The sequence below is a fragment of the Thamnophis sirtalis genome, unplaced genomic scaffold (genome assembly GCF_051295495.1).
Source record: "Thamnophis sirtalis isolate CommonGarterSnake01/CBP01778 unplaced genomic scaffold, rThaSir2_p1.2 scaffold_10, whole genome shotgun sequence".
Taxonomy (NCBI): domain Eukaryota; kingdom Metazoa; phylum Chordata; class Lepidosauria; order Squamata; family Natricidae; genus Thamnophis; species Thamnophis sirtalis.
This window is the reverse complement of record NW_028261390.1, coordinates 56,077,048-56,101,612: the sequence shown is the minus strand read 5'-3', so window position 1 is coordinate 56,101,612 and position 24,565 is coordinate 56,077,048. Positions and strand designations below refer to the sequence as shown.

The 24,565-nt window shown below is 33.6% G+C and overlaps 1 protein-coding gene across 1 annotated transcript in view; it reads left to right on the top strand.

The window, feature by feature from the left end:
* PDGFC (platelet derived growth factor C) overlaps positions 1–24,565 on the top strand; it is a 123,660-nt gene that overhangs the window by 85,647 nt on the left and 13,448 nt on the right. Inside the window, exon 3 of the mRNA XM_087724654.1 lies at positions 11,784–11,964. Within this exon, the coding sequence (XP_087580780.1) occupies positions 11,784–11,964 (181 nt within the window). The remainder of the gene's footprint in view (positions 1–11,783; positions 11,965–24,565) is intronic.

The window sequence follows — 24,565 nt, the reverse complement described above, 5'->3', positions numbered from 1 at the left end:
AGCAGTCTCTTACCAACTATTTAACCCTAACACACACACACCCAAAGGACTTAAGACCCAGATTAAAATTGCCAATGTCTGGGTTGTATGTGATCACATAGCCACATTTTGGATGCCAACCCATATTTATGGCCATTTGCAGTATTCTGCAGTCATGTAAGAGCCGAGGTGGCGCAGTGGTTAGGGTGCAGTACTGCAGGCTACTTCAGCTGACTGCTATCTGCAGTTTGGCGGTTCAAATCTGACCGGCTCAAGGTTGACTCAGCCTTCCATCCTTCCGAGGTGGGTGAAATGAGGACCCGGATTGTGGGGGAGATATGCTGACTCTGTAAACCGCTTAGAGAGGGCTGAAAGCCCTATGAAGTGGTATATAAGTCGAACTGCTATTGCTATTGCTATTTACAGAATTTTTGCCAGGACTAACTTTTACTTTACTTTCCAGCAAAAAATGGCCCATAGAGAACAATGGGTCTAAAAATCACAGTGTTTAGAATAGAATAACAGAGTTGGAAGGGACCTTGAAGGTCTTCTAGTCCAACCCCCTGCTTAGGCAGGAAACCCTACACTACAGTCATTTACTGCTGCAAAAAAGTTTGTAAAATCAGATTCTGTCACATGACCCACTTAACAACAATCACAATTTACAATTGTAATTGTGGGTTCAATTATAGTTCTAAGTTAAGGACTATCTTGTATTATCAACATTATAAAATTACATAGAGCACAGTAATATTTAAGAGTAAGAAAGAAGAATATTTTGAATATTCTGAATAAACTATTGTTAAGAACAGTTCAGTTTGCTCCCATGTTCTTAAGCACTAAAAAGTTACTTTAGAAATTGTCAGCAATTCCCTCTTTTTAAATAAATAAAAATATCAGAAATGTTTCTGAAATTGCTTTTCTGCTTTGAACAAATATTTCAGAGAGAACCCTATAACAGCAAAAATGTTGCTTTTTCTTTGAAGTTCTTATGCAGTGGAAAATTATTTGCTGTTGAATTCATCAAGCAAGTACTATTGAGTTATGATAAACATAATAAATAGACTAAACATTTGGATAGCTGAAGGTTCATTAAGCAAAGGATTATAAAAAACATATGAGCTAAGCCTTTCATGTTGAATATATTGGTACATCGAAGCATCTCAACAGAAACTTAAATTAGAAAGCGGTATTTTTCTCTTTACTTGTTAACTGTAGATAGGGGCTACCTATTTATTTATTCAACTTCTCCAGGGTGTGGCATCTTTTACTTTCACCAAAACATGACCTTTAGAATCCCTATTATGGCTTTTCAGAAAAAGGATGAGGGAACTAGTATATGTTTGGGGTTTACTTAAGTATGTGGTGAAGAATTTGTGGCTGCTAAGTGAGTGAGATGGTTTTATCCCTCTTCCTCTTACAAAAATAAAAATGAGGCTACACCTAAATATATTTATGTTATGAAAGCAAGTAGGATATATCATGTTCTCTTCTTACTTTTTAAAAATTAAAAAGACTGTGAAATATAAAGCTTGAATAAAATGTTAAATATTGTTATGAGAAAGGAAACATTAATGACTTACCACCATAGCAAATGTGGCGTTTACATTTATTCTGGGGGAAGAGACATAGATGATAAAAAAGAAGTAAACTCTAGAGTCTCAAAAATCAACATGTAACTTAAAAGTAAACATGGAAATTCCTCTATACTGTATATCCTCTTCCCAAAAAGAGACATTTCTAGATGCAAAGATTTACCTACTTCATCTGAAAATAACATATATTTTTGTAAAACTTTCCAGAAATATAATCCATTCATTAAATACTTCATCTTTCATCCTGATCTGAAGGAAAATGAAATAAATACAAAACCCATCAAGATTTGCTAATTAGAGGGTGTTAATATTAAATACTTCCCATTTAGAAACATAATTTATATAGTTTTATGAAGCAGTATTTTGACTATTTTAACTATGTCACTGTTAAATATAAATAGCTGATGTAAAACACTGAATTGATATATTTAAGTCCGAAAATGATATTTTTGCAGAAAAATTCAGCAATATATTGATTGTAGTAAGGGAATAGACATAAAAAATAGCCAGCACCAGTTGTTAATAATATCATATTGTTAATTAAAATTTTGTGTTGATGTTTTATGATTGCGAGATCACCCAGATTTAAGTCCGAAAATGATATTTTTGCAGAAAAATTCAGCAATATATTGATTGTAGTAAGGGAATAGACATAAAAAATACCCAACACCAGTTAAGTTAATAATATATTGTTAATAAAAATTTTGTGTTGATGTTTTATGATTGCGAGATCACCCAGATGCACCCAGAGCATAATATATTTAATAATTTTAAATAAAGTCTGGATGGGTAATTTTGGAAAAATCCCGTAATCCAGATAAATCTTCCTATGTGAAATCAAAAAGTCTAGCTCAAGCATATAGCATCAAATTAGGAAAGTTAAAAAAAATATGCTTCCCTGTATACAGTTTCCAAGGAAACTAAAATTCAAGTTCAGCCATAAAACATTTAGAAGACCAAGAAATGCTGGCTGTGAAAAGATATTAGAATGCGAAAAGAAATATGGACCATATTAGGACAATAAGACAAAGTAGTCCATAGAAAGAAACTATACCCATGAAATATTTCATATTTGTTCTCTCAAACCCCTTTTGTCATTGTACTACAGCCCTGTTACCTCATAATTATTCTGTAATTGCTTCATTGACATTACTAGATGACTGAAGAGCTGTATCTGATCAAATATATTGTTGCTGTCCCTCATCAAACATAGACACTAATTTACCTCAGTTCAAAAAGAAGCACTGTACTTCTTCAGAACTGACTTTGTCTCCAGAGTTGATCACGAAACCAATTTATGCTTAAATAGACATGTTCTGACCTCCAGTTTAAATGAACTAAAAATTTTCCAGAGCAAGGAACAGGCGGCTCCAGTAGTGGTATTAACACGCCCAATTGGCCATGAAACTGGGATGAAGCTGAAGCCATGCCTCTGTGCTCCACCCTTGACTTCCAGTTCATTTCAGTCTGGCCAAAAAACAAGACCTATTATTTTTTTCTCTTCCACTGGTTAATTGTCCTCACTGTTAGGAAGTTTCTCCTTAGATCCTAAAAGTGAGAACATCCTGTTTGTTCTCTAAAGCTTGAGCAGTAGTGTGTAGGCATTTAAGTCCTTTGTAGCTCACCCTGGGTAAGCTTTCTACATTTCCCACTTTGCATCTGAGTTTTTCTTCTTTCTTTTTACTCCCTACCTCCATATTTATACAATACAATAGCAGAGTTGGAAGGGACCTTGGAGGTCTTCTAGTCCAACCCCCTACCTAGGTAGGAAACCCTATACTGTTTCAGACAAATGACTATCCAACATCTTCTTAAAGATTTCCAGTGTTGGGGCATTCACAACTTCTGGAGGCAAGCTGTTCCATTGATTAATTGTTCTAACTGTCAGGAAATTTCTCCTCAGTTCTAAGTTGCTTCTCTCCTTGATTAGTTTCCACGCATTGCTTCTTGTTCTACCCTCAGGTGCCTTGGAGAAATTGTAGGTGCTTTATCATTGAAGGTTTTTAAGAAGAGACTGGACAGTTACTGTCTGAAATTTTATAGCGCATGATGGCGAACCTATGGCAAGCATGCCACAGGTGGCATACGGAGCCACTTGTCAGGGCATGTGAGGCTTGCCCTGTCAGTTGGCCAACTGACTTTGGCCTTCTTTTGAGGCCATTTTTCGCCCTCCGGAGGCTTCCCTGAAGCCTCTGGAGCTCAAAAAGCCAGCCCAACAGGCAAACTAGAAGTTCAGGAATGGACTTCCTGCTTGCTTGTAGAGCTGGTTTTAGCCTTCCAGAGTGTTCAGGAGCCCTCAGGAGGCTTCCCTGAAGGCTCTGGAGGGCAAAAACCCGTCCCTACAGACAAACTGGAAGTCACTGGATTGCTCGTATGGTCGTTTTTTGCCCTCCAGAACCTTCAGGAAACCCCGAAGACCCCTGAAGAATCCAAAGGGCTAAAACCAGCCTTAAGAGCAAATGGGAAGTCCGTTCCTAAATTTCTGGTTTGCCCGTACAGCTGGGAAGCTCCTGAAGCCTCCAGAGGGCCTCCGGGGGAGTGGGGGAGGGTGTTTTCATCCTTCCCAGGCTCCTATAAAGCCTCTGGAGCCTGGGAAGGGCGAAAAAAGCATGCCAAAAATGGGGGGGAGCACTGATTGCCATAGCATTATGGGCATGGCATGCCCACGCATGACCCCCCTGTGCTCTCCCTGCTTTTGACATGCGAGCCAAAAAACGTTCCCCATCACTGGTATAGAGTTTCCTGCTTGAGCAGGGGCTTGGACTAGAAGGCCTCCAAGGTCCCTTCCATCTCTATTCTGATTGATTGATTGAAATACTAGTACGAGAGAGAAGTAAGATATAGTTCCCATTAAAGAAACTTGGTGAAATGAAACTCATGCCTGAAATGTAATGATAGAAGCATAGAAACTATTCAAAAGAAACAGACCTAACAAAAGAGGAGGTGTAGTTGCATTATGAGAGACACCACTTCATCTCTACAGAGATGCAAACACCAAGAGATGAAACCCTTCTAGAATGCATTTGGGTCAACATAAAAGGAAAAAGAACAACATGTATGTTTCGGTAACATTCTTCAAGACAATTCTTTTTTCCCTTTAATTTTTTAAATAGCTAATATCTTCTTAAAAACTCAGGGAATCTTCTAGTAATATGGGAAAAACACCAGTCACTTGTAATTTATTGTGGAAATAAATGAATGGTATTTTCCCGTATGTAACATTCTGAGATGAGATCTCACAAGGCTTAATCAGATAGATTAAAATAGATATTAAAGAAATCCAGTTCCTTCTTTTCACTCATCAAATAACAAGATCTGAGCATTTAGTTTCACTTATAGTTTTCAATTTGGATTCTGAGATGCCAAGAAAGCATTTAGAATAGCCCAGTACTTGGGATAGTATAATTCTATGTCAGGATCTTTCCATGCTCAAGTTCCTGTTGCTTTTCATGTATTAGTATATAATGATCATTAAGCTTATTTCTGTATTTATTCTCTGATCACTTCTTTGAAACAGGCAATAATATAGATGTAAAAAAGCTCTATAAGAAAGTTCAAGAATAAAATCCTTGCCCTGAAGCTTCTGTTATAGTTACAAGTGTATGATTATTCAACGTGACTAGAATTGGATTACAAAAAAATCTGTTAAATTTAATCTAATTATTGCCATAATCCTTATAATCTGTTTACAATTTTCCAAGTCCTATAACTCCAAGATTTATTTAATGTTGTGTCTAGTGTAGTTTAACTCAGAAAGTATTATACCTACATTGAATTAATAGATATACCGTATATACTCGAGTATAGGCCGACCTGAATATAAGCCGAGGCACCTAATTTTACCACAAAAAAACTGGAAAAGTTATTGACTCGAGTATAAGCCTAGGGTGGGAAATGCAGCAGCTACCGGTAAATTTCAAAAATAAAAATAGATACCAATAATATTTTTGAATATTTATTTCAAAGAAAAACAGTAAACTAGCGGTGTATTCAATGAAATACTTCACTCACCTCATGATGCTGATGTCCCGCTGTGATGATGATGTCCCGTGCAGCCGCGGGAGCGATGTCCCGCCTCCTATGACACACAGCACAGTGATTCCTATCATTGGATCACTGTACCAGAGGAGGTGGGACATCACTATGTGGCTGCTTGCCATAACAAGGAGCAGGTGGGACATCGTTGCAGAGTGGCAGGAGGGGGAGGAAGGGGAATCGTAAGACAGCCCTGCATTACATTAGAACGTGAGGAGGGGGGATGGTGCGGTGCGTGCTGCGCGGCAAACTGACACAGAGGGAGGGGAAACTCACAGGGGCACCGGGCCATTCACGAGTGTCACCCAGCAGCATGGCCTCGCCCCTTTTTCTCCTCCATTTCGGGCAAATTTTTCACTGACTCGAGTATAAGCCGAGGTGGCTTTTTTCAGCCCAAAAAGTAGGCTGAAAAACTAGGCTTATACTTGAGTATATACAGTACTGGATTTTGGATCCTGAACAACAGTTTTTATGGCTAGATTTTATATGGTGTATGTAGCTAGAACTCAGTGTATAAGCACTTGTACTGTTGTACAATTTTGTATGCAATAGCTACCATTGATAAAAGTATATTTATGACTAAGTTTATCTCCTCTTACAATTAAACGAAACATCTACTTGAAAACATTAAGAGACAAACATTCCAGTAATTCTATTAGGCAGCTAACAGTATATTTAGAACTCATTAAAAAAGCAGTTGGAAAGCTGCCACTGAGACTTCCTCACGACATACTTTCATTACTCTTATTTAAAGTAGCTGAGATATTTTACATTCTGGAAGCCAAACTTACTGCAATACACCCACCCTCTATTTTTGAATTTTATTACACCAGCAGGCACAATTGTGTCTACAAAAACAGGCTTGTTTTTGGAAAGCATGAAATAAGTAATCAAGTCCCCCAAGGATGTCTGAGAAGAGATGTGGTCATTATAAACTGCTTTAAGTATCAAGTGAGCTCTGTATCATGTTGCTGAGAGAAACCTACATTTCATTGGACAATAAAAGCAGGCTTAGTAAAGCCCCTTAAATACTGATTTGGGCAGTGCAATACAATACCTGTGATTCCATTACAGGGATTATAATGATCGCCTAGAGACATGGGATTCTGGTTGTCAGTGATTGTTTCACTTCATGTGCCAAGTTTTATATCATTTTCAACATTTCAAGAATGTCATTGATGTGGATGTTTGATCACCACATGTCATTTAAAAAAGAATATGTAGGCAATCAAAACTTTAATTATTGAGTATTTTATTAAGTAAAATACACAATATTGCAAACAAAAGATAAAAATAATATATGGACTCAAGAGAGAGAGATTAAGCCGCAAGGAGTCAGGTTTATGTATTGCTTGGATTTAAACAAATGACTACATTTGGGGATTGATGCAGATAGTCTAAAGAAGCATTAGTAATTTCAAATAAATGATTTAATGTTTAACCATAAGCTTGTATCTCAATTCTTGTTTTGTAAATGTGAGTTAACATTTATGGATTAGAACTTTTTCACATTTTTCCCTTTTCCTTTCATATTAATAACATTGCAAATTCTGTTTAAGATTAAAATTTATTGAATAGAAAACAATATGTTAAAGACATGACAGTCAAAACTTATGAAGTATTAATAAAATTTCATTGACTATTGATATTTCCGAAAGCAACAGTTGTAAGATATAAAGAAGCTTTTGAATAGAGTGGATGACCATCTTCTGGGGCTGGGAGAAAGGCAGTAGATTTTTACAATGAGCAACTTATAAGGTCCTTTCCAGATCATGAATTCTGTGTTCTTGGTGCTGCTTTTACTTTATGTAGAAGGTGAAACAACAAGTTATTTCTTTCATAAATTCTCATGGAATTAACTCTAGCAAAGAAGATATTTGTATATTTATTCCCAGTTCTATTGCAGTAGCAGTGGGATGTAAGCAGGCAACTGAGCAATGAAAACAAAGACTATGGGAGTTTAGCTAATTTGTAACATGAACAATTCAAGAAAAGTCAGTGTTTTCTTGAAAAAATAAAATTCAGGAGATTGTGTGTGTGTGTGTGTGTGTGTGTGTGTGTGTGTGTGTGTGTGTGTGTATGGGGTACAGAAAATATTGTACAGAAATCCATTAGAAAATTTTATTTAAAAAAAATTTTTTATTGAACTTTTTAAACATTAAAAACAAAATACAAAGTTCCACTCATTACAGTGTTTCCGTATCGGTATCATTAATATTGTTCATATTTACATAAGCTCTATTTCTATATCCTCTAATGCAATCTATATGATACAGTCACTTTGAATATAATAATATTTATAGATATGTATCTTCTCTATCTTTCAACTTCATGGTCAACCTATCCATCTCTGCACACTCAAATACTTTTCTTATTATCATTGCATTTTTTCTCCTAATATGCCCAATAAAAATAATTCTTGTTTCAATTAGATCTTTTGTTCTGTAATTTGTTGCATTCATTCCTTTATTTTAAGCCAATATTTTCTGGCTTTGGTACAGGTCCACCACATATGATAGAAGATTCCTTGTTTGTAGGCGCATCTCCAGCATTCAGATGAACAATTTGGAAACATTTTGGCTAATATTACTGGGGGTAAATACCAAGAGTAAAACATTTTATACAGGTTTTCCTTATAGGCTGCTGAATCGTCAATTTATAATTCCACCCCCCATAATTTATCCCAATTCAATACTATAACCGAAGTTTCTAGCCCAACTTATTGTCTCCTTCACTGTTTCTTCTTCCATTTTATATCTTAGAAAGTAATTGTATGCTTTGGTGATCGTTTGCGCCCCTGTCCCTTGCATTATTTTATCAAATTCCAATTGTTTTCCATAAATGCCATGTTGTTCTATCTTTTTTATATCATGTCTTAATTTAGAAATAGTCCCCCCCCCATCTCTATTCCTTGGTTTTTTAATTCCTGTTCAGATTTTAATTCTCCTTGCTCATCTAATAATTCTTTGTAAGTCACAGTCTTGTTTAGGTCTAATTTGTTTGGATAAATCATCGCCTCCACTGTTGATAGCCACATTGGAATTTTCATGTAGTAGTTTTTCCTAATTTTTCCCCAGATGTACAACAGTGAATTTCTTACTAAATGTCTCTAAAAGTATGAGTGGATTTTGTTTTTCCTCTCCCAGAGTAATGCGTGCGAGCCCAATTGGAGGTTGCGACCTTCTATTACCAATATCCTACTATTATTTGAATTGATCCAATCTTTTAGCCAAATAACTGCTGCTGCATAATAATAGAGTATCCAGTCAGGGAGACCAATCCCCCCCCTTATTTCTACTATTTTGCAAAAGTTTAAGGTTTATGTCGGCTTCCTCCCCCCTCCCAAACCAAATAAATTTTAATATTATTTTGTTTAATTCTACAAAGAATTTTTCCCTAACTTTATTGGTACCATTTGAAAGAGATATAGAATTTTAGGTAAGATATTCATTTTAATTATTGCAATTCTCCCAATTATGATATTTGTAATTTTGCCCAATTATCCAAATCTTTTTGTATTTGTTGCACTAATTTATTACAATTGACCTTTTTATTGAGGAACACTTTGCCCTTAGCCGAATTCCCAAATATTTTACCTTCTTGGCCATCTGAATCCCCAATTTCTCATCCAGGTCCTCTATTTGCCTATTAGTAAGGTTCTTAGTTATTATTTTAGTCTTTTATTTGTTTATCTTAAGCCCTGCTACTTTACCAAACTCCTCATTTCCTATAATAATGTAATACCTGTCTCTAATGGGTCTTCTATTATGAAAGCCAAATCATCTGCAAAGACTTGTACCATGTAGTCTTCCTTTTTAATTCTCAATCCCCTTATTTCTCTCTTTTGCCTAATTTGTATCAATAATGTTTCTAGTGATAAAATAAATAAAAGTGGGGATAGAAGATCTCTGTCTTACCCCTTTGTTTATCCTAAATTTATCTGTTGATCCCCCATTTAATATTATTTTTGCTGATTGGTTGGAGTAAATTGCCCTAATCATTCCAGTAAATTTCCCCCCAAAATTCATAATATTTAGTTGATTAATGAGAAAATTCCAATTTAGATTGTCAAATGCTTTTTGTGCATCCACGAATATCAGTGTCACTTTTTTCTCTGGGTGAACCTCTTGAGTTCATTATAATCCATCTATTATTTTTTAGATGCCTATTAGGTAAAAACCCATTTTGGAATAAATTTGTTAAGTGTTTTTTTTTTTACACTTTCCGCCATTATTTTAACAAATATTTTGTAGTTGGCATTTAGTAGCGAGATTGGCCTATAGTTTTTTAATTTGCTGTTTATCTGTATTGTCCTTGGGTATGAACATTACAAATGCCTCTGTCCATGAGTTGGGTATTTTTGCTTGTTCTAGTGTCCCATTAGAAAATTTTAATTAAAAATATGTATGTCATAAGATAGTGATTTTCATGTAATGTATTTTTTTAAAAATGTATTAATGCCAAACAATACGAAATGAACCGAAAATTGTGGGAAAGAATTAAAAAATATTAGAATGCATAATTGACAAAATCATTTACCTGAGATTTTGAGAAAGCAGTCTTGGAATGGAATAGAATAGAATAGAATAGCTTTATTGTCACTTTCAATGTACACTAATTGGCATACATTAAAATGAAATTTTATTGCATATAGCTCTCAAAGGGTCACCACTTCCAATATACACTACATAAACATCACAAAAATATAAATAAATAAATATAAAAGCCTTTTAGATATTTATGTTTTAAATGGCAGAAACATAAAACAATGTGAATAAAATCAAATGAATTAATTTATTGTAATAACCAGCTAATCCATATGAGTTTAATTTTTATATATGTAGCATATTTAAAGTTTATATGTTGAAATTAATTTGAGGTATATGACAATGCTAACATCTTTTTTCAATTCCCTATTGCCAATGAATTATTTTGGGATTGAAATGTTGGTGCTATTGCTAATTCTGATTATTCTCTAGCAACACTGTCAATGACTGCTTGAAAAACCAACCTTTTTTTTTCAGAAGCAATGTTTAAATATATCTATATTGAAAAATCTACTTGGAAATTTTTGTTGGAAGACCTAAAGCACCTTTCTGGCAAACAGTTAAAGATCTATTTCAGCAAGTAATGTGCTTCACAAATCTGTGGGTAGTAAAATTAGAAAGTTATTGTGTGACTTCTCTGATATTCTGGCAGGTACTTGGCCCAATTTTAGAAATGATTCTGTATATTTACTGTGGATTCACAATTGGAAGATATTGAGTCAGTAGTATTATTGTAACCCTTAGGCACATGACCAATTCATATTGTGAGAAAATCCCATTTTGAAAATTACAAATACTTTTTGATTAACTTGTAAATGAGATCACGAATATTTTGGTTTCTTGTCAAATAAGTTCTAAAACATTAGTTCGAGAAGAATCTAGATTCTTGAAATTGTGAAATACCAATATTTTCAGTTAAAACATGTTTTGATTCAATTTTTTCTCCAGGTGCACCTCAAGTTGCATCTCAAAGACATGTATTTTTGGCCGAATTTTTTAAATACCCAGGCAAAGATCATTGTTAAATAAAATATGAAAGAAATGAAATATTTGTTATTTATAACATTTCTGAATTAAATATTTGATTTATTAATATAATTTATTAATAAAGTTATTAATATAACAAATTCATTATTAAGAACAATAACCATAAGTTATTAAGTATAATACCAAAACTAATTCAACAAAATATTTTTCACATCTATTGATAGTCTGAAAAATGTTCTTAAAAGATCTCATTATGTTGAATAAAATGGATAATTACATATATAATATGGACTATTGCGATTATTCTATTCAGTAATCTTTGATTGGTAGAAAGATCATCAGAACATAAGATATGAATGTGCATTTTAATTGAGTACCTTGGAATTTATCATTTATAAAAGAATTAAGGATTTACTGTGCATGGGAAGCAGCAAGAAGTACTTTTCAGTGTGGTCATAAATGTTATTTTTTTTACTTTTTCTTTTTAACTGTTTTTGTGTTTTTGTTCATTTAAAATACTTTACTATTTACTGTATGCACTTATATATACATGACTTTGTTTTTACTCTGATTCATAAATATTCCTGTGTGCAAATAACAATGATTAAATGTACATGTATGTACATATATTTTGCTGTAGGTATGACTTCGTAGAAGTGGAAGAGCCTAGTGATGGCACTGTCTTAGGACGGTGGTGTGGTTCTGCTACTGTTCCAGGAAAACAAATCTCTAAAGGAAACCAGATCAGGATAAGATTTGTTTCTGATGAGTATTTTCCTTCTGAACCTGGATTCTATATTCATTATAATCTTCTCACAACAGTAAGTATCTGATTCTCAAAGCATAATCAGGTTGTCTGAGGGACTGTCTTTTGCCAGTCATATCTACCCGACACATCAGAGCGGGGAGGCAGGGAATATTACTGGTCCCATCCACGAGGGAGATACACCTGGTGGGACCCAGAAGAAGAGCCTTCTCCATGGTGGCTCCCTCTCTCTGGAACATCATTCCCCCAGAGATTAGAATGGCCTCCACTCTAATACTCTTCTGGAAGGCGCTGAAGACCTGGTTCTGCCAGCGGGCCTGGGGAACCCTGAGCGGGATGGAAACCATTAAATGTCTTGTGTGATTTGCTGTCATTGGGGGTGTGTGTGATTTTGTTATATTGTACTATGTTAATTTATTTGATTCTCTTTTTTTAGTTTTTATTGTTTTAAATGTGGTTTTCTATTCTGTAAGCCTCCTTGAGTCGCCATGGGCGAATACGCGGCAATATAAATTCAATTAATTAATTAATTAAGGATTAATGCAAACATGGAATTATAGATTTAGAAAGTCTCTGGTTCATTACAGGAATACAACTGAAGTATGCCTGACAAATGTCAGTACAAGTAGTTGTCATGTAGCAACCGACTCAGGCAGCAACTCTATGCAGTTACAGTAGTTTTGAAAAAAGTAATTTTGTGACCAGTCCTTGCGTTCATAACTTTTGCAAGTCTGAAAAGCCAAGGAAAGTGAAGGAATGTCATAAGGAGGGTCGTACTTTCACTTAGCCACCATTTTGCTTAATGACTGAGTTGCCAGTCTCAATTGTGGTTGTTAAATAGGATCTTGAAGTAATCCCTCAAATGAGAACTAAAAAGGAGGTGTAATTTGATTGGATGTAAAAGAGATGGATTACGTGTACTATTAAAGTATAAATGGGTGGCATTGTAGGCTACTTAGAACAATAGCTAGAAACTTATTAAGCATTTCTTCTGTGTTTACTTTTCTTCTATTCCTGGTTGATTCATGTTAGATGGATTTTGCTTTCTTAATTAACTCATTACTTAATCTGTTCTCTTAATTAAACAGATACCTTTTTGGAAATTAAATATTTTGTTTTGTCAGAAGTTGGATCCAAGTTATGAAAGTAGGAAAGTGTAAATGTAACATTTATTCAAAACTATGCATTTTGGATTTGTTTGAAGTACAGGTAGTCCTCACTTAACAACCCTAATTAGGAGTGCCTGTTTCATTGTTAAACAGAGCAGTCATTAATAGAAAAATTATATGACGACCTTGCTTACTGATGGTAGTTCCAACAGTCTCTGTTGCTGACATTTAAATAACTTCTGCACATCTTTAGGTGGCTATAGAAGTTGAATAAATAAACAAAATATGTCATTGTTGAGAATCTGTTCTCTGTGTTGATAGGTAGAACCATCTGGTCAAGTAATATACATATTCTTCTGAGAATAGTATACATACTTTTCTATGACTGTAATGTCACAGAACATAAACAGTTATTAGATTTTAGTTTGTTATTGAACTGAAATGCTTAAATTTTACATACTGAATATAGTGAAAGTTTGAAGTTTTGATTTCCATAAAAAAAGTTTTTAAAAATCACTTCTGCGGAGAAAACCTTTTTTAAAAAAACATAACCTTATCTGTATATTTTCATTAGTTGGTTTTAATCATGAAAAATCCCTCTAGGCTAGGATTTTTCAAGAATAGGAAATTCTGGATGCATCAGCAGAAGGAAAAATGATAAAAACTTGAAATAAAACAGTGGGGAATTATATTTATTATTAGCCCCACATGGAGAAGAATTGTGCTAAATTAAATGTCTGTCAGAAATGATTTTGTTTTAATTTTATAACATATATAATTGTTCTAGACAGTTGTGATATTTGCTTCAATAAAATAAATTACCAAAGCTTTTATTATTAAAAGAAATGTTTCCGTTTGTGAAATTATATATTTATTTTTACCTATATGCAGGTATGATGCATACATCATTGTCTGTTTAACACCAAATGCAGAAGACGTATACAGTAATATTGTAAAAATGACAAATCCAGATATCAGGTTATTGCATTTCTTCAGATACATAGTTTTGGATCATTAGAATATATTTTTATAAATTCTACAAATATTTTTGCCTGCCCATGTGCTTTATCTTCAAAAAAAGTTTTCATTCTGGACTTCATGAAGGTATTTTTAATGCTTTTTTTTTTTTTTTTTTGCAAAAATGGAAGTCACTTGGCAAAAATTATGTTAAGAAAGTCTATCTCAAATCTATCTCAAATACTTATCAGGTTTAACTAGCAACTATATATTATGTAAACAAACCCAATAAAACATTCCATCTTGAGTCTGGGTAATATTCGTTCTAGTGACTTGTTTGGTTTAAATTATGTCATTTACAACTTGGCATAGAACACCCAGTGTAGTAAAGTCTATTGTTACTTGTGGAGGAGCTGGTGAATGGGATATTTGATGCCTTAGGTGCCATTAAGGAATGCATGACTGATTGCCAAAGAGTTTTAATTATTCAGGGCACTGAGAACAAAGTTACTCCAGTTAAAGCTGAAAGTGGGGGGGTGACTATATTCCCCTGCCTATCTTGGCACCTGGTAGTATGTCATTTGTCATTCAAGATTATGCCAAAACGTCTTTACAGACATTCTGCTTAGCCTTTTCCATGGAAGCTGAGATGAAATACAAGAAGCTTCTGAAAGGCCACACTAATTTGAAATGTATTTTGTCAGATAATTTCACCTTTCTGCATCTATTAGACACTCATTCAGTGAGACAATAATTTTGTAGTGGGTAATTATTATTGGCTTAACACTTAATTCTTAACTTGAGGCAATGGCATAAAATTAACCACTTAACATTTATCACAACCAAGTAGTTGTAGAATACCAAAGTTGATTTCCCTTTTTTCAAAACTTTTACAAATATTAGCACTATAATTCTAAGTAGATCAGCATAAGAATGTTGTTGAACACTTAATTAGGCCCCAGAATGTCTAATGTGTCATAAGAAAATTCCAATATATTGGTCTTACTTTAAGACCAAAGGTTTATTATTTCTAATAATTTGGAACATTAGAAATGAATAGATATAAAAGCTATAATAAATATAAAAGCTATAATAGCAGTAATACACTGCATTAATATATTAATATATTAATGCAGTGGCCAATTTATTAATTAGACTTATATACCGCTTCATAGGGCTTTCAGCCCTCTCTAAGCGGTTTACAATTTTTTTAGCAAATTGAGTCAGCAACTTGCCCCCACAGTCTGGGTCCTCATTTCACCCACCTCGGAAGGATGGAAGGCTGAGTCGACCTTGAGCCGGTGAGATTTGAACCACTGAACTGCAGATCACAGTCAGCTAAATTGGGCTGCAGTACTGCACCCTAACCACTGCACCACTTCGGCTCATGAGATGAGATATAGCAAGTCCTACAAGGTCTGCTATAAATCAAAGAGCTCCAAGCCTATCTTTTATATTGTTCTTCTAACCACATACATGATTCGCAACTTCACTGTCACTATCCGTACATTCTCTTATCCGTAGATTACTTTCAATTCCTCATTTCCAAGAGTTTTATTCTTCCTGTTTTAAATGAATCCATACAAGTGCATATTTTGCAAAAAAAAACATATTTTACAGTTAGTAACGGTTCAGCAGGATTACAAATATTTATGGTAAATTTTGAAATCATCCTAGCTGAAAACTTTGGTTCATATCTCTTTCTTCTGGGGCCTTCTATCATCCATAGGACTTATTGAATCTAATAGATCAATGGCTGTATTTCTTGATTCTCACAAACGGATTAAAACATTGGTATCTAATAAACCAACCTGTATAATTATACTAGGTTAGAGTTTTAGTTTAGGTAATTTATGGAGTTCTCTTTTTTAGGACTATGGTCAATTTAGAGAAATTAGAATGGGTACTGAGTAAGTTTATTGACTGTTTTATTTTAACCCCAGGCAGCTTCTGTTAAATCCCAAACAAACTATCTTGAGTTACATAGAGTATTACATCAATGAAAGTTAAGTTCCTATAGTCAGAATTCCTATTTGGGTTACAATTAATTTAAAGTAACATTATTATTATATCATTATTATTTTAAGCATGGATTTTATACATTTTTCTCTTGGATGTGGTTGGAATCAGTCCTTATTATTACAAAGGTTAAGCAATATTGTAGAATGGACTTAGAAATTGTGACTGTCCACTGTAAGTCAAATAAGCTATATACTTGTTTATTATTTTATTATTATTATTAATAATAATATTGTTTATTATTATCAAAATATTTCATAATCAGAATATAGCTAGGTTACTAGTTTTATTTTGCATGAGTTTTGCAAGCGGGGAAAATATTCTCAAAGAAAAAAATCTGATAAAGCTGCACAGAATAGCTATTGTTCATTTTGTATCTGAACTGAATACTTAATAATTTATTCAAGTAATTCTTCAGTAAGTGGAAGGATGTCTCTTGAAAAAGAATCATATTTGTCTCAGATATATTTAGTGACATTGTGGCAGTGTTTCAGATTTATTTTCCAAAGATATTTCATGGCATGTGTCATCTACAACTTATAAAGACACCTCTGTCTTTTTCCATCACCTGAATATATTATATTAAAAATTGAAAGATATACAACCTACATCCACAACCATAAATACATTCATCCACACATATAAACACATTATGTTTATGTGAGTGTATGTATATGTGTGTAGGAATGTGTGTTGATACCATAAATAATGGCTTAAATCAAATATTTGTGTCGGTAGATAAATCTTGTTGCACACTTATCTGTTAGTGTTAGTTGAGCTTAACCAAATGAATTTCTTATATTGTGATATAGTGTGGATTGTTAAAAATAAACAAGTGTAAAATAAGAGTAGGGTATTCCATTTCACTTTCTTGTTGAGAACGATTTAATTATTTTGAATAGGAGTTGAAAATCATGGTTGGCAATGCAGAGGAACTATTTATATCATCTTTTTATCTAATTATATTTGTATTAGTATTGTATTAAATTTGAGATTATGTTCCTTTCAGGAAATACAACATTTGATTTTAGTTTCATCATACTTAACATACAACATATTTCTCACAACACATTTTGAAGACTTATTTGTAATTGTTATACATGTACATTATGTTTAAAAGTTTGATATAGTTGGTCCTCAAGTTATGATTGCAATGGAGCCTACCGGTTATGGTCAAACTCAGGAGATATTAAATGAATTACAAGCCCCCATCTCTGGTCTTTCCAAAACATTTGTTAAAAGTCTGCAGGTCGTTAGGTGGAATATGGAGTGCCTCAGAGGTGGGATGCCTTAGTATTTCAACTGTTCTAATGCTGTGAAGTGTTCTAGAACTAGATTATTATTGGGTACAAATACCCACTAAATAATAGTGCATAACTATTTTATTTTATGAAATGTTCCTATTTTTTGTTAGTTTATTAAACTTCCTATTGTTTCCACCAATACTCATATGAACGCTTGTAGAAAATTTTATAATAGCCGTCTTTAGATATATTAGTTTATTTTTACTACTTACACCTTTTCTGCAGTTTTCTATAAAACATTTATGTATTACTTCTTAAATCATAACTCCAGAAAAGTGTAAGATAGTTGTGCCAGAGTACATACATTAATTTGGAAGGTACAAAATTAGGTAGCAATAAAGCACTATAATTAAATTGCAGTCAATGCAATTTTTTAAAATCTTCTGTTGCCCATCATCTGGTGCAACAACAAATTCTGATTATACCTTTTACTCAAATATTTTGCGTTATTCTTAAATATTAAAACTAAAAGAAAAGAAAATTGTAATTTGAATACTTAATGTTAATTTCTATGTAGAAATGGCAGGATTCATGAAATGGCAGAATTATCCAAAGCCTAGAATTTTGAATTTTCTGAAAATACTGAAGATCTATAAAGTTATAAGTTGCAGTTATAACTTACAAGTTACAAATTACATATCATGGAAGAAAAAATATGCCTTAAAGGCAATAAACCTTGATCAGTTCAGTACTATCGTTTACCATAAGCCTAGCAGTGTTTTCTGAAAAATGATTTGTAATAATCTCCTTGAAGCAAATGACTGGCAAAATAAATAATAAACAAACAAATACGTACATACATTACTAGATAATTTTATTCATCTATTGGAAGGATGTCATACCTGTTTATATCTGTTTATATCTATCATTTCATGCAAATAGTAAGTAGTTGGCTACTGTGACAACTATTTGCAAACTTACTCTTTTAGGAGGCTAATAAAATGAAAAGAGAAATAAAATATGAAGGATATGATACCCATACATTATCTAATTATAGGTCTTAGATATTATTTACTACCCTGTTTCCCCAACAATAAGACCTCCCGGATAATAAGACCAATCGGGCTTTTGAGCGCATGTGCTAAAATAAGTCCTCCTCCGAAAATAAGCCCGCCCTAAAAATATTGCAACACAAAAGCAGCCATAAGGTGACCACGCTTGCTGCCTCCTGCACCTCAAAAATAATAAGACCTCCCCAAAAATAAGTCCAAGTGCTTATTTTGGGGATCAAAAGAAAATAAGGCCCTGTCTTATTTTTGGGGAAACATGTTATCTATTAGTAGATCTCAGTCTTTGACTCTATTCAAGCTAGGGATCTAAAAAAATGAATGTACCTAGAATGGTAATTCTGACAAATCCAGTTGCTATTGGTAAGTAAAAATGTCACATTGTCACCATTTGCAACTTCCTGCCAGCTTCCCCATTGTCTTTGCTTGTCAGTAACTGGCAAAGAAGGTTGCAAATGGCAACCACGTGATTCAGGTGTCTGTAACAACCAGAACTTGGATTAGTGGTCAATTTAATTTGGCACATTGCAAGTTGAACAGTCACTGAATTAAATGAGGAACACCTGTATTGTGATCTGACAACTCCAGCTTTCCTTACTTTTGACGTTAATAAAATTTTGGCAGACCTCTAACAGGGTCTGCGATTTACATATCAGACCAGAAGGGTAAAATTCTCCATCTCTAATATATTGATCTAACTTAGTGGACTCTCTCTAGCTATTTTCTGAGATCATGCCTGCTTATCATTTTCCCATAAGAAAATTGTATTTGTATATGTTCAAATGCAGAGGTTGAATCTATGTCCCATGTTCTATTAAAATGTTCACTCTACACACAATGATAAGTCACAGTTATAATCCTAATTATTACAGTTTAATTTCCCTCATTAGGAGGAAGTCATTGCTTTCTTTTAAATGACCAATTTCTAAAAGCATCAAAAGCAGTAACCACTTTTTTATTTGTATCTTCAGTTGATATGAATTGACTAGTGGTTTTTTGTCAGCCTTACCAGATAGACCAGACAGTAAACATGAACAGATGAACTTTGTTCTATTTTGTTGCATTAATAAAGCCTTTAAAGTCTGAAAGCTTCTGCCATCTGAACCAAGGGTGGTTTTCTTCTGCATCTCTTCTCCACCCACTATCCAGCTGCAGTCTATGCCCTCTCTTAATTGACAATTCCCTACTGGACAATTCTGTACCCAGCATCTCATCACCGCATAGATCTATCTCACTTACCATTAAATTTACTCACACAGTTTGTTGTTTTATGTTCTTTGTATTTTATGTATATTAATTTTTATCTGCTGCATATTTTAATGTTTGTTGGAGTTGTGTCTTGGAATGTAAATTAATAAATAATATATATATACCACAACAGTTTTTTTGTTTGATGAATTTTAAGTGATAGTGTAGGAAAGAGCAAAGTATTCAGTTCTGATTGTATTTGCCTAAATGAGCTAAATTTTCTCCAATTGTTAAAACAATATTTGGAAACAGGAAAAAGAGTATTAGTACTGTAGATTGCCTAAGGCAAATGTCTGGCCACAGAAAGGTTAATGCATAGATAAGGTTGAAAAGAAATACTTTTTTTGTTTCTCTAGAGATATAGCATTATCTTAATATGTACCTGCTCTGCTTTTATGCAGCAGGAACTGCAATAATATATAAAAAGATAATGATCTGATTTGTCACTTGTTCAGAGTTCTCAAATATTCACTTCACCCAAATGTTTACTTAATAGCAAACTTCCTCCCTCTTAAATTTAGCAACACTTTTCAACTTCTGTCATTAATCTGAACAAATAATCAGATTTGGAGTTATTTTTATCACTTTGGTATGCAAAAAATACAGAATTTGGTGCCAGGTGAAGTTCTAAGAATGGTGGTATTTTTTCCCAAATGACCTGAATATAAGATAATATTCCATTCTTCAGTATATATTATTAGCAGAAAAATAGCAAACCATTTTTTCAGGTAGCATTTTCATTTTAATGTTAATAGTAAAGCATTCTTGCACTTATAAACAAGGCAATTTGGAAACTTGGGCTAAATGGAACTAAACAGAATTTCTACTTCAAAGGAATTAGACTGTATTTGACAGTTCCACTCTGCTGAATTAAATACATTCATTGCATTGCTCCTATGAGGCATGGCAAATAATTACCTCCAGTTTAAATATATTAAATAGATATTCCAAAACTAATGATAGTATTGATACAATGAAAGTTGAACAGGGTAGGTGTGAAGTTTCCAAGAGCTGACCTAATTAATTTACGAGCCTCAAGACAAAGTTCAAAAAAAACCCCATTCATTTATTAGGACTAACATCTTGGCACAGACTATCTGTGGAGCCGAAACTAAATCCTACTTAATGGCATCTGAACTTTACCCCTCTGCCCCCTCCCCTCTGCCTGAAGTCATCAATCACATTCTCCAACAGGACATTACGGCAGGGTTCTGGACATGCGCATTCACATCCCAGTTACACGAATATGAGACTTTTTACTCTGGCCAAAAGTATTCATGTCATTTTTCTCCTTCTTAAGTTGATAGTAGTTATGGAAACTCCTTAGACATTGATAGTAGGCTTATAAATGATCATATATTAGATACATATATATGATGAGTAAGTATGACTTGAATGTGATACAACTGGAAAGCCTTAAAGAGGTTATTATATGCTCTTCCATTTAAAGTTTTTTTTCTTTTGTCTTTATTGGTTATTTTTTAAATGTACATTAACAAAAATGTATGTGAACTAGAAATATATGTGGGCTGATACTCATGGTATACTGAAACCTAATAGTTTCTTTGAATCAACAGGTAGCTATATTTAGTCAAAATGTAACCATTGTCATGAGGTCTGTTCCTGAAGTCTATCAAAGATTCTCCTTCTGAATGGAAAGTGGGAAAAACCCTTCGGCACAATCAGAAAACAGACCTTAAATCATCTATCCCCTTTGCTTATGATCTTTCCTGCTGGCTTCACCATTGATTTCCATAGGAAGCCAGCAGAGAAGATGGCAAATATTGGTCACATATTTGTGGGGCATCAGTCATAAATGAGAGCCAGTTGCCACGCGACCACGGGGGGGAGGACAGAGTTAAGCTTTACGATGAATGGAGATGCTTTACAGAATATAATGTACCTCTTCCAGGTACCTGTTATACCTTTGAACTAAGAAATGATCAGGCATAAGTCAAGGACTATCTGTATATGAATGGAAATTATGACTTCTCTTGTAACTACAAATTAGTCCTATATTACTGAACTGATTTGTTGCATGTGTCGTCATAGTATAATATTTGCAAACCGGTAGGGAAGGTAAGTGAATCCCACCGCTGGTGTATACCCTTAATTTTTCTCACAACTTCTCTCTTCGTATTAAATAAAAAATATATTTAAAATTGGTGATGGCTGTGAAAAGTGAGTCTCAAGGCCAGGAATAATGTTTCTGTGCCAAGTAGCAGAGAATGAAATAATGCTGGAAAATTTATTAGTCCTTTTGTAGATTAATCTGTTCTTCAGCAAGGATGTTTTCACTCCTAAACTAATCCAGTACCTTTAAGTAGCAATAAGCATAGATTTGTTGACTATATTTAACAAGTTGATGTTATATAAACTGGAATCGGCAAAGTCCAATCTTCCTCCTATTTCAAATAAGAAATATGCTGAGCTTTTAATACCAAAATTGGAGCTTACTAGTCTCTGCTTTCTGGGCATGAAACCCCAAAAAGGTCCTAGGCCTTTTTTGGGTTTTAACTGTGAAATGAGGTCCTTGATCTCAGATGCAGCACAGGAAGCAAGTTGAGAAGATCATTTCAAGAGTATATCACAATTATGCTGGTCTATGCCCAAAATAAATATTTGATTGATTGGTGAAAACTGGTTTATCTATTGATCCAGTTGTAATAATAATCTGGAAATAAATGTCACAGGATTTTGCAGATATTTGAGAAATAGGATCAAAGCCATGTGCTTAAGGAAACATAATTAGCTATTAGATCCAGGACAAATTCTTGGACTTAGCAGCTTTGATTAAATCCCCTCTCTTTACCTATAGATTTTTCTCTTTTTTCTTTTTTAAATTTTAGATGGATTTGTAGCTCTTCTTTTGGTCTAATGTAGCGGAAAATTGGTAATATGGAAGGCATCAGCTATCATGAACAGAACCTATATAGTTTTGATATAATCAGTATTGAATCAGAGTTTGGTTCTACTATGAGGGATGCTATGTTGGTCTCTCGGTAACATTGATAGAGGAACTGATACAAAAATCAAACATATACAAGTCTAACTGAATTTACAACATACTACATATGCCACTAGCATAAAAATTGCAGTTTTGTTCAGAAACCTTTAAGTAGTCAAGGTTGGATACTACTTTAAGTAATAATGGCAAGGTATCAAAAGACATATTTTTCCGGTAAAGTCAATAATTTAAAATAATGTATTTAAAAAGTAAACTCTCCTCCAAATTTTATATTAGCAAAAAAAGAACAAATAAAATAATCCAATTTTTAATTTAAAATGCTAGCTTTCACTTGTTGTTACAAATTCTTTGGAATGTTTAACATACAATTTCTCATCTCATTAGAAAATAAAAAATGAATTAAAAAGAAAAAATAGGTACAGAACACAAGCCTTATGATATTCAGAAAAATGTTTTCAAACTATTGCCCTTGAGTGTGTGTGTGTTTGTGTGTGTGTGTGTGTGTGTGTGTGTGTGTGTGTGTGTGATGATCTTGTGGATAATGCATATAAGAAGTATTGTGTGTATATGAGCAGAAATGAGATGAAGTGTTAGTGGATACTGATTCTAGAGATGTACTGAGTATGAATCCATGCATGTAACATACGGTATATTTTATAAAGATACATTATTTTATTTACACCTTTTTTTTTTCAAAAACAGTCATGTAACAGATAAATATTGCAAAGAAATTTTAGTAAATCATAAGAACTGTACATTTCTAAAAAGACATTTTAATTAAATACCACACTTCTAATTAGAAATTTCAGCTTTTATTTGTCATAATGTTGCTTCTCCCAGGTATAAATAGTAACATCTTAAGTAAAATAATCATGAACTATAACCTTATTGCTCAAGGTTCCTAAATCATTTTTTTCTTCTCATGCATAGGAAAGCAAACAAAGTGACATTCAAATAAATCTTTTCAGCAAAAGCACTTCGTGTATTTCCTTTCAGCTCTAATAGCAGTTCCCATATCCTTTTGAAAGTTACTGTTTTGTGGGTTTGAAAAATAGCTAAATGGTAGAAAAGTTTTGGCCTTCGTTCTTACCCACCCCCTTTTTTCCCTCTTCCCATCTTTTGATTTTACATAATGAATGGCTGGTCTGAATTCCTTCACTTGCCTTCCTTGTTGCACACCACTTTCTAAATTCTAGTGTGCTGCCTGTAGTTCCTTGAGTCCTTTCATTATTATTTTTTTACTTAATCACATTTTTATTTAGACTTTCTCTTCCCCAGCTCTCCCTTTCTCCCCCTGCCCCATATAAGACATACCCATACACCTTCTGCAATTAGATGTCAGAATTTTTGAAGAATTCTCTCCCTGATTCCAAGAAATATTTTAGTTATTATGAACAGCCACAATAAAACACATTTGGCATATGCCAATTTGGTGTAGATCAATCCAGACCAGAAGAAAAAGCAGCCAACATTGAATGCACACTTTATTTAAAACAGAATCAGATTCCAGAGTTACTGGTGATGGAAAAATATGAAGCAAAATATTGGTTGTTTCTTGTTTTTCTTCTGATGTCAGCTGCATCAAATATATATTTTATGCTTTTTCTTTATTTTGCATATGTGTGTGTGTGTGTGTGTGTGTATGTTTTATTTGTGCTGATAAATAAATAAAGGGAGACTAGTATAGATCTATTTCAAGCTATTTAGCTCTCATCAGCTAGCCATACCCTTACTGGGATTCGAACCTGGGCTATATTACATATTAGGCAGACATCTTAGCCATTAAGTCTTCCATTTCAAATCCTTAAAGAAGCATATGCTCCATACTTCTTTCATTTTTGATATTTTGTTAAAGTTTATTACAAAACAAAATATAAGTAGAAACACAAATTGTAAAAGTTAAAGAAATGCAGAGGGGGGGGGGAAGTAGTGAGTTCTGACTTTTTTTCCCCAGCGCAGCAGAATACAAAAAAATTATAATTCCAACTTTTTACTTTACATTTCTAAATGTTTCAAGCCATTTCTATGACAACAAAGTCATTCT